Source organism: Nerophis lumbriciformis, linkage group LG14, assembly GCF_033978685.3.
Source record: "Nerophis lumbriciformis linkage group LG14, RoL_Nlum_v2.1, whole genome shotgun sequence".
NCBI lineage: Eukaryota > Metazoa > Chordata > Actinopteri > Syngnathiformes > Syngnathidae > Nerophis > Nerophis lumbriciformis.
In genome coordinates this window covers 33,786,834-33,800,191 of record NC_084561.2, presented here as the reverse complement: position 1 = coordinate 33,800,191, position 13,358 = coordinate 33,786,834, and the positions used below count along the sequence as shown (strand labels likewise).

Sequence of the window (13,358 nt, the reverse complement as noted above, 5' to 3'; positions counted from 1 at the left end):
TGCACAGGACTTTTCCAGTCGCTCAGTCAGTCTTTTCTCAGCACAGTTAATTCCACGAGATAATTGGCACACCCACATGTAATCATACAATCACTGTAGCCTGCCCAGCGTCCACCCATCCCCACAAATTGAGAGTTAAATCGAGCAGTGCGAGCCAGTGAAGTTTACACAACGTACCGTTGCACAGCCATACTAACTTATTATTTGTTATACAGCTGATTTGGTCCATATTATACTTTGCATTTATACCCATTCATCGATATACTGTTATATTAGAAGTACAATTATATGTAAGTTAGCGTTAAAGCCTGTGCACTTACATAGAGCTACTGTTGTCCCGATACCAATATGTTGGTACCGGTAGGCCTGGGCCAGGGGTCGGCAACCCAAAATGTTGAAAGAGCCATATTGAACCAAAAATACAAAAACAAATCTGTCTGGAGCCGCAAAAAAATAAAAGCCATATTACATACAGATAGTGTGTCATGAGATATAAATTGAATTAAGAGGACTTAAAGGAAACTAAATGAGCTTAAATATAGCTACAAATGAGGCATAATGATGCAATATGTACATATAGCTAGCCTAAATAGCATGTTAGCATCGATTAGCTTGCAGTCATGCAGTGACCAAATATGTCTGATTAGCACTCCACACAAATCAATAACATCAACAAAACTCACCTTTCATGCACAACCTTAAAAGTTTGGTGGACAAAATGAGACAGAAAAAGAAGTGGCATAAAACACGTCCTAGAAAGTTATACATGTAAACAAACTACAGTGAGTTCAAGGACCGCCAAAATTAGTACGACAAAACGGGGCTCGCCAAATACTCGAATCAGTGAAGCATGTTTAATATAAACAATAACAGTAACAATTAGGGAGGTTTGTGTCATGTTTGTCCTCCCACAGGAACCATATTAAAACAAAAAAAATATTTTTTCCCCCTCATCTTTTTCCATTTTTCATACATTTTTGAAAAAGCTCCAGAGAGCCACTAGGGCGGCGCTAAAGAGCCGCTCTAGCGGGTTGCCGACCCCTGGCCTGGGCGATATGGCCTTTTTTTAATATCTCGATATTTTTGGGCCATGTCACGATACACGATATATATCTCGATATTTTGCCTTAGCCTTGAATGAACACTTGATGCATATAATCACACCAGTATGATGATTCTATGTGTCTGCATTAAAACATTATTGTTCGTACTGCATTAATATATGCTCATTTTAAACTGTCATGCAGAGAGAGAAATCACAACTGAGTCAATTGACCAAAACTGTATTTATTAAACAGTTATTAAGCAGTGGCACAAACATTCATGTAATTTCAAAACAGAAAGTGCAAGATTGTCAGAGACATTTAAAAACAAGCTATGAGTGCACTTTTGTGCATGATGTCACTAAGATGACATATCAAAACAACACTAAATTAAAGTGCACTTTTTGTACAGAACGCCACTACAATAGTTTAAAACAAATAAAGTGCACTTTTGTGCATGATGTCACACAAGATATTTTAATAACTGACAAATAAAAATATGCTGCATAATAGGAAATCAAATAGTGTATGTCCTTCGCTATGTGGTAGGTTCCTGCAGACGTTATCTCCTTCTGTTGTTGACTATTTTTTTCATATGGTGTTGATCTGGAAATGGTTGCCTCGGCATTTTGTTGGTGTGGCACTGAACGGAGATGTTGACATGCAGAGTTTCAAGCACTCTTCATTCTCTAGCGGGTGACTTTTCAAATGATGCTACATATTAGCAGTGGTGCTACTTTTTGTAGCAACACTTTTGCCCCACACTTGACAAATTACGGTTGTCTGTTCGACATATTCCCGCTTGAAGCCAAACCACTGCCAGACGATGGACCCCGTGCTGTTTTTCTTGGGAATTTGCACCTTCTTTTTCTCGTATTACCACTCGCACCACAGCTAACGTTACCCATGCCGCTACCTCTCTGCTCCGCGAGGGCGTATACGTATGTGACGTATTTAAGAAGGTGCGCTTGTTTTATGTCTCTGTGAGAAGGAGAGACAAAAAAGAGTGAGAATCGCAGCTAAAAGCAACTGCGTGAGAACATATACTCGAATATCACGATATAGTCATTTTCTATATCGCACAGAGACAAACCTGCGATATATCGAGTATATCGATATATCGCCCAGCCCTAGGTACCGGTGTGTATTTCGATTCTTTTCGGTACTCTTTGGTACTTTTCTAAATGAAAGGGACCACAAAAATTGCATTATTGGCTTTATCTTAACAAAAATTTTAGGGTACATTAAACATATGTGTCTTATTGCAAGTTTGTCCTTAAATAAAATAGTGAACATACAAGACAACTTGTCTTTTAGTAGTAAGTAAACAAACAAAAGCTCCTAATTAGTCTGCTGACATATGCAGTAACATATTGTGTCATTTCTCATTCTATTATTTTGTCAGAATTATTAAGGACAAGTGGTAGAAAATGTATTATTAATCTACTTGTTAAATTTACTGTTAATATCTGCTTACTTTCTCTTTTAACATGTTCTATTTACACTTCTGTTAAAATGTAATAATCACCTATTCTTCTGTTTGGATGCTTTACATTAGTTTTGGATGATACCACACATTTGGGTATCCATCCGATACCAAGTAGTTACAGGATCATACATTGGTCATATTCAAAGTCCTCATGTGTCCAGGGACGTATTTACTGAGTTTATAATATAAATATATATATACATTTAACAAAAACGAAAGAAGATTTTGTGATGCTAAAAAATGTCGATGTAATCACAGTAGTATCGACTAGATACGCTCCTGTAATTGGTATCATTACAGTGGATGTTAGGTGTAGATCCACTAATGGTGTTTGTTTACATTGTGACGCCGGTGAACTACAGTGTGTAGTGAAGCATGTTTAGCTATTCCTCGTCCTGCAGAGATGATACTTGTAAGAAACGTACTTTATTTGTCGCCATGGAGGCGAGGATTAGTGATTTGGAAGTAGCTACAACATTGCAGACTGCGGATTAACTTTAGCTGCTAGCTAGCTAGCCATGTCTTAAAGTACCTCTTCCTGAGGGCGTTTCAGTGTTATAACTTCACCTTTATCTTTAGTTTTTAAGCCAAAATGCGTCCGTTCTCCCTTTTCTGTCTACACACTGTGTCTGCTTGTAAGTACTCCGTGATTGTGCGCCGCCAAACATGCTCGTCTGCTCGTAAACCAACAATGTCACGACGTGACGACGACGGGGGGCACCAGGGCTGGGGTACCGGTACTTTTTAGAGGCGGTATAGTGCCGAATATGATTAATTAGTTTTGCAGTACTATACTAATACCGGTATACCGTACAACCCTACATAGAGCCCTGAAAACAACAACAATAGTGTTTTATTTGCCTGTGTGTGTTGTACGGTGCATGCTCGTGCATCTTCCACTGCATGAATTAAATCAAACACCCGCAAATCAGTGACTTTATGTTCTGTTGTTGAAATGTATAAACGTGATAAAGCTGCACATTTCTTATGGCACAAACCAAAAATGTCTCTATTACCCGTCCACACAAACAGTGGGTTAATAATTCCAATAATAGTTCAGAGTCAACAATCCTGTTGAAAACTAATGTATTTTTTTCCTTTATAGCAACAGATGCAAACCGTTCCAACACCAAAATATTTATTTCATGCAAAGCATTCTTCAACATTTCAATAGATCCTATTTTTCCAAAAATACTACAGTTTACATAGCACAATTTATTTCTTAAGAACATTTGAAAACAAATAAACCTTGAGACGTTTTACTACTACAGCTTTTTCCTCCGATTGAAACCATTCTGATGTCCAAACCTTCAGCCTATTTAAAGCATTCAAGCTACTTATTTCACCAAAAGTCCACTTCCCTTGTAAATAAAGGACATTGTTCCACATCTATCAACCTATTCAATCCATTTCACCTTAAAAAAAATAGGCAAACTCTCTTTTCCCAAAATGTACAATATTTCAGTTGAGCTTGAACTCTTCTTCTCGTTATATTATAAAGTTCTAACTTACCGTACACTCTCTAAAATCCAATGGCCTTAAATTACTTGTATGTTTACATAAACAGTATGTGGCACTAGGTATACATTATCCTCTTTTATAACATGTCTCAAAATCACAGCAGGTCACAGGATAGAATTATATTAATTCAACTTAAAAAACATTTATATTAATACAAATTAAAAAAAGATAAAAATGTATACATTACTCGATACAGGCAGCAAGGTCAGCTTTATCTTTCACAATCCTTATGTAAGACAAGCACACATATGTTTTTATGGATTGTAACTACTAAATAAATGCAAACAAAAGTTTGCTTACAATGGAGCTGAGGGGAGTCGCTATTTTCTGCCTACAAAACGCTTAAAAAACATCCAAACACTTCCATCAAGGTTTTATAGACGCTGTAAGTACAGTATATACAGTATGTAATGTAGTGACATGCACATTCATGCCAACATGGAATATTTACGTATTTTGCTCATTTTAAGCATTCAGTTCAAAAACTCATCACACTTTTTCCCTCAACATCGTCACTGCAGACTTCATGAGACAACAAACATTATAAAACATCACTTAGTGTACAATGTCTGCTCTCACTGTGATGCTGTTCGGATGTTGATATATTCCCATTTAGATGAGGCATGACTTGTAATCCTCGCGAATAAATTAGGGGGGTGGATCAAAGCGTCTTTTTAGGTCTTTTTCACCATTTACGGGTATAATTGGCTGTCAAAGTGGACCAACTTCTCAGTTTGTGTCCACATCCTTTTATTATTAAGGTGAGAGACACGATTACCTTAATTTAATTACTTTACTTAGGTTGAATGCAATAAAAAAAAGAAAAAGAAATGTGTGTTGTTGTCTTACATAATGATTGTTAATTATAGGTAACATTTTAAAAAAGTGAAGTTAATTTGAATAATGCAAGATAGTAATAACCTGTGATTAATCATGATTATTTCAAATATTTTCTTAACGCTCTGGCAAAACAAAGAGTAGTCCCTCCCTGTACAAATAAATAAGCTATGGAAATAAAACATCACTTAGTGTACAATGTCTGCTCTCACTTTGATGCTGTTCGGATGTTAATATATTCCCATTTAGATGAGGAATGACTCATAATCCTCGCCAAGAAAATAGGTGGGTGGATCGAAGCGTTTTTTTAGGTCCTTTTTCGCCATTTACGGGTATACTTGGCTGTCAAAGTGGACCAACTTCTCAGTTTGTGTCCACATCCTTTTATTATCAAGGTGAGAGACACGATTACCTTAATTTAATTACTTTATTTAGGTTGAATGCAATAAAAAAAAAAGAAATGTGTGTGCTTGTCTTACATAATGATTGTGTATAATAGGTATCATTTTTAAAAAATGAAGTTAAATTGAATAATGCAAGATACTAATAACCTGTGATTAATCATGATTATTTCAAATCCAAAAGTGTTATTAATCCGATTAAAAATATAAATATTTTGACAGCACTGATTCTAATAGAAATGTAAGTTCAGGAAACCGATATTTTGTTAACGCTCTGGCAAGACAAGCTTATTCCTTCCACTATACAAATATATAAGCTATAGAAATAAAACATCTCTTAGTGTACAATGTCTGCTCTCACTGTGATGCTGTTCGGATGTTGATATATTCCCATTTAGATGAGGAATGACTCGTAATCCTCGCCAAGAAATTAGGGTGGTGGATCGAAGTGTCTTTTTAGGTCTTTTTCACCATTTACGGGTATAATGGGCTGTCAAAGTGGACCAACTACTCAGTTTGTGTCCACATCTTGTTATTATCAAGGTGAGAGACACGATTACCTTAATTTAATTACTTTATTTAGGTTGAATGTAAAAAAAAAAAGAAATGTGTGTGGTTTTCTTATATAATGATTGTGAATTATAGGTAACATTTAAAAAAAGTGAAGTTAATTTGAATAATGCAAGATAGTAATAACCTGTGATTAATCATGATTATTTCAAATCCAAAAGTGTTATTAATCCGATTAAGAAAATATTTATTTTGACAGCACTGATTCCAATAGAAATGTGAGTTCAGGATACCGATATTTAGTTAACGCTCTGGCAAGACAAGCTTATTCCCTCCACTATAAGCTTTGGAAATAAAACATCACTTAGTGTACAATGTCTGCTCTCACTGTGATGCTGTTCGGTCGTTGATATATTCCCATTTCGATGAGGAATGACTCATAATCCTCCCCAGGAAAATAGGGGGGTGGATCGAAGCGTCTTTTTAGGTCTTTTTCACCATTTGTGGCTGTCAAAGTGGACCAACTTCTCAGTTTGTGTCCAAATCCTTTTATTATCAAGGTGAGAGACACGATTACCTTAATTTACTTAATTTATTTAGATGGAATGCAATAAAAAAAAATGCATTTGCTTGTCTTACATACTGATTGTGAATTATAGGCATAATTTAAAAAAAGTTAAGTTAATTGGAAATATGCAAGCTCGTAATAATCTATGATTAATCATGATTATTTCAAATTCAAAAGAGTTATTAATCCGATTAAGAAAGTATGTATTTTGACAGAACTGATTCTAATATAAATGTGAGTTCAGGATACAAATATTTTGTTAACGCTCTGGCAAAACAAGAGTATTCCCTCCACTGTACAAATAAATAAGCTATGGAAATAAAACATCACTTAGTGTACAATGTCTGCTCTCACTGTGATGCTGTTTGGTTGTTGATATATTCCCATTTAGATGAGGAATGACTCATAATCCTCGCCAAGAAAATAGGGGGGTTGATCGGAGCGTCTTTTTAGGTCTTTTTCACCATTTACGGGTATAATGGGCTGACAAAGTGGACCAACTACTCAGTTTGTGTCCACATCCTTTTATTATTAAGGTGAGAGACACGATTACCTTAATTTAATTACTTTACTTAGGTTGAATGCAATAAAAAAAAAAAAAGAAATGTGTGTTGTTGTCTTACATAATGATTGTGAATTATAGGTAACATTTTAAAAAAGTGAAGTTAATTTGAATAATGCAAGATAGTAATAACCTGTGATTAATCATGATTATTTCAAATCCAAAAGTGTTATTAATCCGATTAAGAAAATCTTTATTTTGACAGCACTGATTCCAATAGAAATGTGAGTTCAGGATACCAATATTTAGTTAACGCTCTGGCAAGACAAGCTTATTCCCTCCACTATACAAATAAATAAGCTATGGAAATAAAACATCACATAGTGTACAATGTCTGCTCTCACTGTGATGCTGTTCGGATGTTGATATATTCCCATTTAGATGAGGAATGACTCATAATCCTCGGCAAGAAAATAGGGGGGTGGATCGAAGCGTCTTTTTAAGTCTTTTTCACCATTTACGGGTATACTTGGCTGTCAAAGTGGAGCAACTTCTCAGTTTGTGTCCACATCCTTTTATTATCAAGGTGAGAGACACGATTACCTTAATTTAATTACTTTATTTAGGTTGAATGCAATAAAAAAAGAAAATAAATTTTGTGTGCTTGTCTTACATAATGATTGTGTATTATAGGTAACATTTTAAAAAAGTTAAGTTAAATTGAATAATGCAAGATACTAATAACCTGTGATTAATCATGATTATTTCAAATCCAAAATTGTTATTAATCCGATTAAGAATATAAATATTTTGACAGCACTGATTCTAATAGAAATGTAAGTTCAGGAAACCGATATTTTGTTAACGCTCTGGCAAGACAAGCTTATTCCTTCCACTATACAAATATATAAGCTATAGAAATAAAACATCACTTAGTGTACAATGTCTGCTCTCACTGTGATGCTGTTCGGATGTTGATATATTCCCATTTAGATGAGGAATGACTCATAATCCTCGGCAAGAAAATAGGGGGGTGGATCGAAGCGTCTTTTTAAGTCTTTTTCGCCATTTACGGGTATACTTGGCTGTCAAAGTGGACCAACTTCTCAGTTTGTGTCCACATCCTTTTATTATCAAGGTGAGAAACACGATTACCTTAATTTAATTACTTTACTTAGGTTGAATGCAATAAAAAATAAAAATAAAAATTGTGTGCTTGTCTTACATAATGATTGTGTATTATAGGTAACATTTTAAAAAAGTGAAGTTAATTTGAACAATGCAAGATAGTAACAACCTGTGATTAATCATGATTATTTCAAATCCAAAAGTGTTATTAATACGATTAAGAAAATGTTTATTTTGACAGCACTGATTCCAATAGAAATGTGAGTTCAGGATACCGATATTTAGTTAACGCTCTGGCAAGACAAGCTTATTCCCTCCACTATAAGCTTTGGAAATAAAACACAACTTAGTAGTGTACAATGTCTGCTCTCACTGTGATGCTGTTCGGTTGTTGATATATTCCCATTTAGATGAGGAATGACTCATAATCCTCCCCAGGAAAATAGGGGGGTGGATCGAAGTGTCTTTTTAGGTCTTTTTCACCATTTATGGCTGTCAAAGTGGACCAACTTCTCAGTTTGTGTCCAAATCCTTTTATTATCAAGGTGAGAGACACGATTACCTTAATTTACTTAATTTATTTAGATGGAATGCAATAATAAAAAAAAATGCATTTGCTTGTCTTACATACTGATTGTGAATTATAGGCATAATTTAAAAAAAGTTAAGTTAATTGGAAATATGCAAGCTCGTAATAATCTATGATTAATCATGATTATTTCAAATTCAAAAGAGTTATTAATCCGATTAAGAAAGTATGTATTTTGACAGAACTGATTCTAATATAAATGTGAGTTCAGGATACAAATATTTTGTTAACGCTCTGGCAAAACAAGAGTATTCCCTCCACTGTACAAATAAATAAGCTATGGAAATAAAACATCACGTAGTGTACAATGTCTGCTCTCACTGTGATGCTGTTCGGATGTTGATATATTCCCATTTAGATGAGGAATGACTCATAATCCTCGCCAAGAAAATAGGGGGGTGGATCGAAGCGTCTTTTTAGGATCTTTTTCACCATTTACGGGTATAATTGGCTGTCAAAGTGGACCAACTTCTCAGTTTGTGTCCAAATCCTTTTATTATTAAGGTGAGAGACACGATTACCTTAATTGAATTACTTTACTTAGGTTGAATGCAATAAAAAAAAAAAGAAATGTGTGTTGTTGTCTTCCATAATGATTGTGAATTATAGGTAACATTTTAAAAAAGTGAAGTTAATTTGAATAATGCAAGATAGTAACAACCTGTGATTAATCATGATTATTTCAAATCCAAAAGTGTTATTAATCCGATTAAGAAAATGTTTATTTTGACAGCACTGATTCCAATAGAAATGTGAGTTCAGGATACCGATATTTAGTTAACGCTCTGGCAAGACAAGCTTATTCCCTCCACTATAAGCTTTGGAAATAAAACACCACTTAGTGTACAATGTCTGCTCTCACTATGATGCTGTTCGGTTGTTGATATATTCCCATTTAGATGAGGAATGACTCATAATCCTCTCCAGGAAAATAGGGGGGTGGATCGAAGCATCTTTTTAGGTCTTTTTCACCATTTATGGCTGTCAAAGTGGACCAACTTCTCAGTTTGTGTCCAAATCCTTTTATTATCAAGGTGAGAGACACGATTACCTTAACTTACTTAATTTATTTAGATGGAATGCAATTTAAAAAATGCATTTGCTTGTCTTACATACTGATTGTGAATTATAGGCATAATTTAAAAAAAGATAAGTTAATTGGAAATATGCAAGCTCGTAATAACCTGTGATTAATCATGATTATTTCAGTGTTATTAATCTGATTAAATATATATATATATTTTGACAGCACTGATTCTAATAGAAATGTGAGTTCAGGATACCAATATGTTGTTAACGCTCTGGCAAGACAAGCTTATTCCCTCCACTATACAAATAAATAAGCTATGGAAATAAACGTTACAGAAAGGAGTAACATTTGTAAAAAAAAAAAAAAAACAATTTAAAATTTAAAATGAGCTATCCTAGCTTTCATACTACAGCATGTCTGCAATGTCTTATCGAAAGTCTGCATTCTCCATCACAACATTGCTTCACATGCGTCACCGATGGGAGCCTCCGGGTTCAAATGTGCCTCATTTTTTCAGCAATGCGGGGAAAAAAATGCCTCTATGATTGAACGAGTGCGTGAACTAATGTAAAAAAAAAAGCAGGTGGTTAAAGAGGTGTGTGGGCCACAGGTGCAACACCTACCGGTCTCCACAGCTGCTGCGTTCTCCCGGTCACCGACGTGGAGATGACTATGAAGTGGGAAGCGGCCAACATGACGCCGAAGAGCACCGCCAGCAGAGTCCGCACCGGCAGCAGCATGTACGCCACCAGGGTGACCAGCATGAGCTGCCACACGCCTTGCTCCGGCGCGGCGGCGCTCACCGTCTCCGACGTGCCGAGGGCCAGCGGGAAGGGGCAGCAGAGCAGCGCGAAGGTGAAGCTGAAGAGCAGGGCGAGCTTGGCTATTTGCTGCAGCTGCGTGACCTGCAGGTATTTGACGTTGGTGACGATGAAGAGCGACAGGAAGACCACGCAGTGCACGGGGTTGGAGCCCTTGGAGAGGCTGAGGCGCGAGTTGGAGAGCAGCTCCACGAGGGACAGCGACGACGCGGCGATGATTAGCACCGCCAGAGCCTTGAGGGTGGCCGTCTGCTCCAGCTTCAGCTTGTAGTTCTGGAACAGAGCCTCCAGCTCCTGGCTGTTGAACTCGTCCTCACACACGATGGCGTCCAGGGGCGCACCTGCCGGGCAGCGACCCTTCCTCCGCCGAGTCTTGAATCTTTGGAACGGCATCTCCTCCATGATGGGTCCATTCATGAAGCGGGGATGGCGCACGACGTGGCAACTTTATGGAAATGTCTCGGACTCTTTTTCCTCTCCATGAGTCTGCAAGTGACGACCGAGACCCCCGCCGCCTCAGGAGCACCACGCGCACCCTAGCCACAGGTTGACGAATATTGGCGTGTCATCAGAAAAGTGAGCATCATCTCTCTCTCTCTCTCTCTCTCTCTCTCTCTCTCTCTCTCTCTCTCTCTCTCTCTCTCTCTCACCCTCTCTTAGTCTCTTTCACCTTCCCCCTCTCTCTCTCTCTCTCTATCTCTTTCTCTACCTCTCTCAGTCTCTATCTCTCCCCCCTCTAATTAGTCTATCTCGCTCTCCCTCTATTAGTATCTCTCTCTCTCTCTCTTAGTCCCTCTCTTTCTTTCTCCTCTCTCTTAGTCTCTCTCTCTCTTTCTCCCTCTCTAAATCTCTCTCTCTCCCCCCCTCTTAGTCTCTCGCTCTCCCTCCCTTAATCTCTCTCTCTCCCTCTCTTAGTCTCTCTCTTTCTTTCTCCCTTTTAGTCTCTCACTCTCTCTCGCCTCTCTTAGTCTCTCTCTCTCTTTCTTCCTCTCTAAATCTCTCTCTCTCTCTCCCTCTTTTAGTCTCTCTCGCCCCCCCTCTCTTAGTCTCTCTCTCTCTCTCTCCCTCCTTCTCTTAGTCTCTCTCTCTCTCCCTCTCTTAGTCTCTCTCTCTCTTTCTCCCTCTCTAAATCTCTCTCTCTCTCTCTCTCCCTCCCTCTCTTAGTCTCTCTCTCTCTCCCTCTCTTAGTCTCTCTCTCTCTCTTTCTCCCTCTCTAAATCTCTCTCTCTCTCTCTCTCTCTCTTCTTAGTCTCTCTCTTTCTTTCTCCCTCTCTAAATCTCTCTCTCTCTCCCTCCCTCTCTTAGTCTCTCTCTCTCTCCCTCTCTTAATCTATCTCTTTCTTTCTCTCTCTCTTAGTCTCTCTCTCTTTCTCCCTCTCTAAATCTCTCTCTCTCTCTCCCTCTCTTAGTCTCTCTCTCTGGCTCCCTCTCTTAATCTCTCTCTCTCCCTCTCTTAGTCTCTCTCTTTATTCTCCCTCTCTTAGTCTCTCTCTCTCTTTCTCCCTCTCTAAATATCTCTCTCTCTCTCCCTCTCTTAGTCTCTCTCTCGCTCCCCCTCTTAGTCTCTCTCGCTCTCCCTCTCTTAGTCTCTCTCCTTCTTTCTCCCTCTGTTAGTCTCTCTCTCTCTTTCTCCCTCTCTAAATCTCTCTCTCTTAGTCTCTCTCTCGCTCCCCCTCTTAGTCTCTCTCTCACACATCTCTTAGTCTCTCTCGCTCTCCCTCTCTTAATCTCTCTCTCTCTGTCCCTCTCTTAGTCTCTCTCTCTCACTCCCCCTCTTAGTCTCTCTCTCTCTCTCTCAGTCTCTTTCACTTTCCCTCTCTTAATCTCGCTCTCTCTTTCTCCCTCTCTTAGTCTCTCTCTCTCTCTCTCACCCTCTCTTAGTCTCTTTCACTTTCCCTCTCTTAATCTCTCTCTCTTTCTCCCTCTCTTAGTCTCTCTCTCTCGCTCCCGCTCTTAGTCTCTCTGTCTCTCCCTCTCTTAGTCTCTCTCTCTCTGTCTGTCTCTCCCTCTCTCTCTCACCCACCATGCTGTCTCCCTCTGCTTGCAAAGGAGTTGGACCACTTGGGGGTCTTCGGGAAGGTTACCAGCAGGTCTATGTGATGTAACAACATGCTAAGATTAAAACCAACAGTCACTAGTAATACACTGTAATAAAAAAAAAACATTGTGAATTCAAAGCAAATTACTTTCACAGTACCATTTACAGTATTTGACTGTGAAATGTTTGCTGTGAAATATAAGGGTAATTTTTACATGCAGTCATTTGTTTCAGTACATTTTTTTGTGAAAAACTGTTAAATGTTATGAAATCCTGGTTGTATTGTATACAGTGGTGCGTTCAAGAGACACAACTTTCAATTATAATGAACAGTCTATATGTGTTTACTAGGGCAATAACGCGTCTATAATGTAATATCAGGGTGTTTGGGTGAACAGCAGCAAGGCAGTGCCGGTGATTTCCCCTCAGCGTCTGCAGTCAGAGCAGATGTAGTTTCCAGCTAAAAATAGATCAGCTGCACCATACAATGCTCCGGCATTACAAGAATTTGGTCTGCTCTCTTATACAGAACTGCATATTTGTGTAGGTAAAAAAAAAAGAGCCACAATATATACATATATAAAAAGCTTTTGAAAGGGCACAATGTACGATAACGTGCAACCCTTATGGTTTAAGGGCATGCTTTGTCTTTGACTATTTACACATTGGCCTTGAAAGGCCACGTGATTTTGCAATGCATTGTGGGTGCTGGGTAACAGTTTTCGCTGGACGTAGGTTTTGTTTTCATTAATGTGAGAGAGTGCATCAAACTAGATTAAAATGGATCGTACATAGTAAATAAATTAACGAATTAAGGGACCACACCGAGACAAACCGTACCCTATTCCAAAGGCTTGTTACTTCGGAAAAATAAGTGGTAA

At 38.0% G+C, this 13,358-nt stretch overlaps 1 protein-coding gene across 5 annotated transcripts in view; it reads right to left on the bottom strand.

The window, feature by feature from the left end:
* The window catches only part of LOC133616394 (adenylate cyclase type 1-like), a 223,809-nt gene extending 211,284 nt beyond the window's left edge, over nt 1-12,525 (bottom strand). For 4 of the 5 annotated variants that reach the window (XM_072914695.1, XM_061975590.2, XM_061975588.2 and 1 more), the window contains exon 1: nt 10,242-11,026. In XM_072914695.1, coding sequence (XP_072770796.1) covers nt 10,242-10,856 — 615 coding nt within the window. In that variant the 5' untranslated portion in view covers nt 10,857-11,026. Of the gene's footprint in view, nt 1-10,241; nt 11,027-12,462 lie in introns of those variants that run through there. The other variant, XM_061975587.2, reaches the window with a different exon arrangement.
* Between the last annotated feature and the right edge of the window lie 833 nt (nt 12,526-13,358).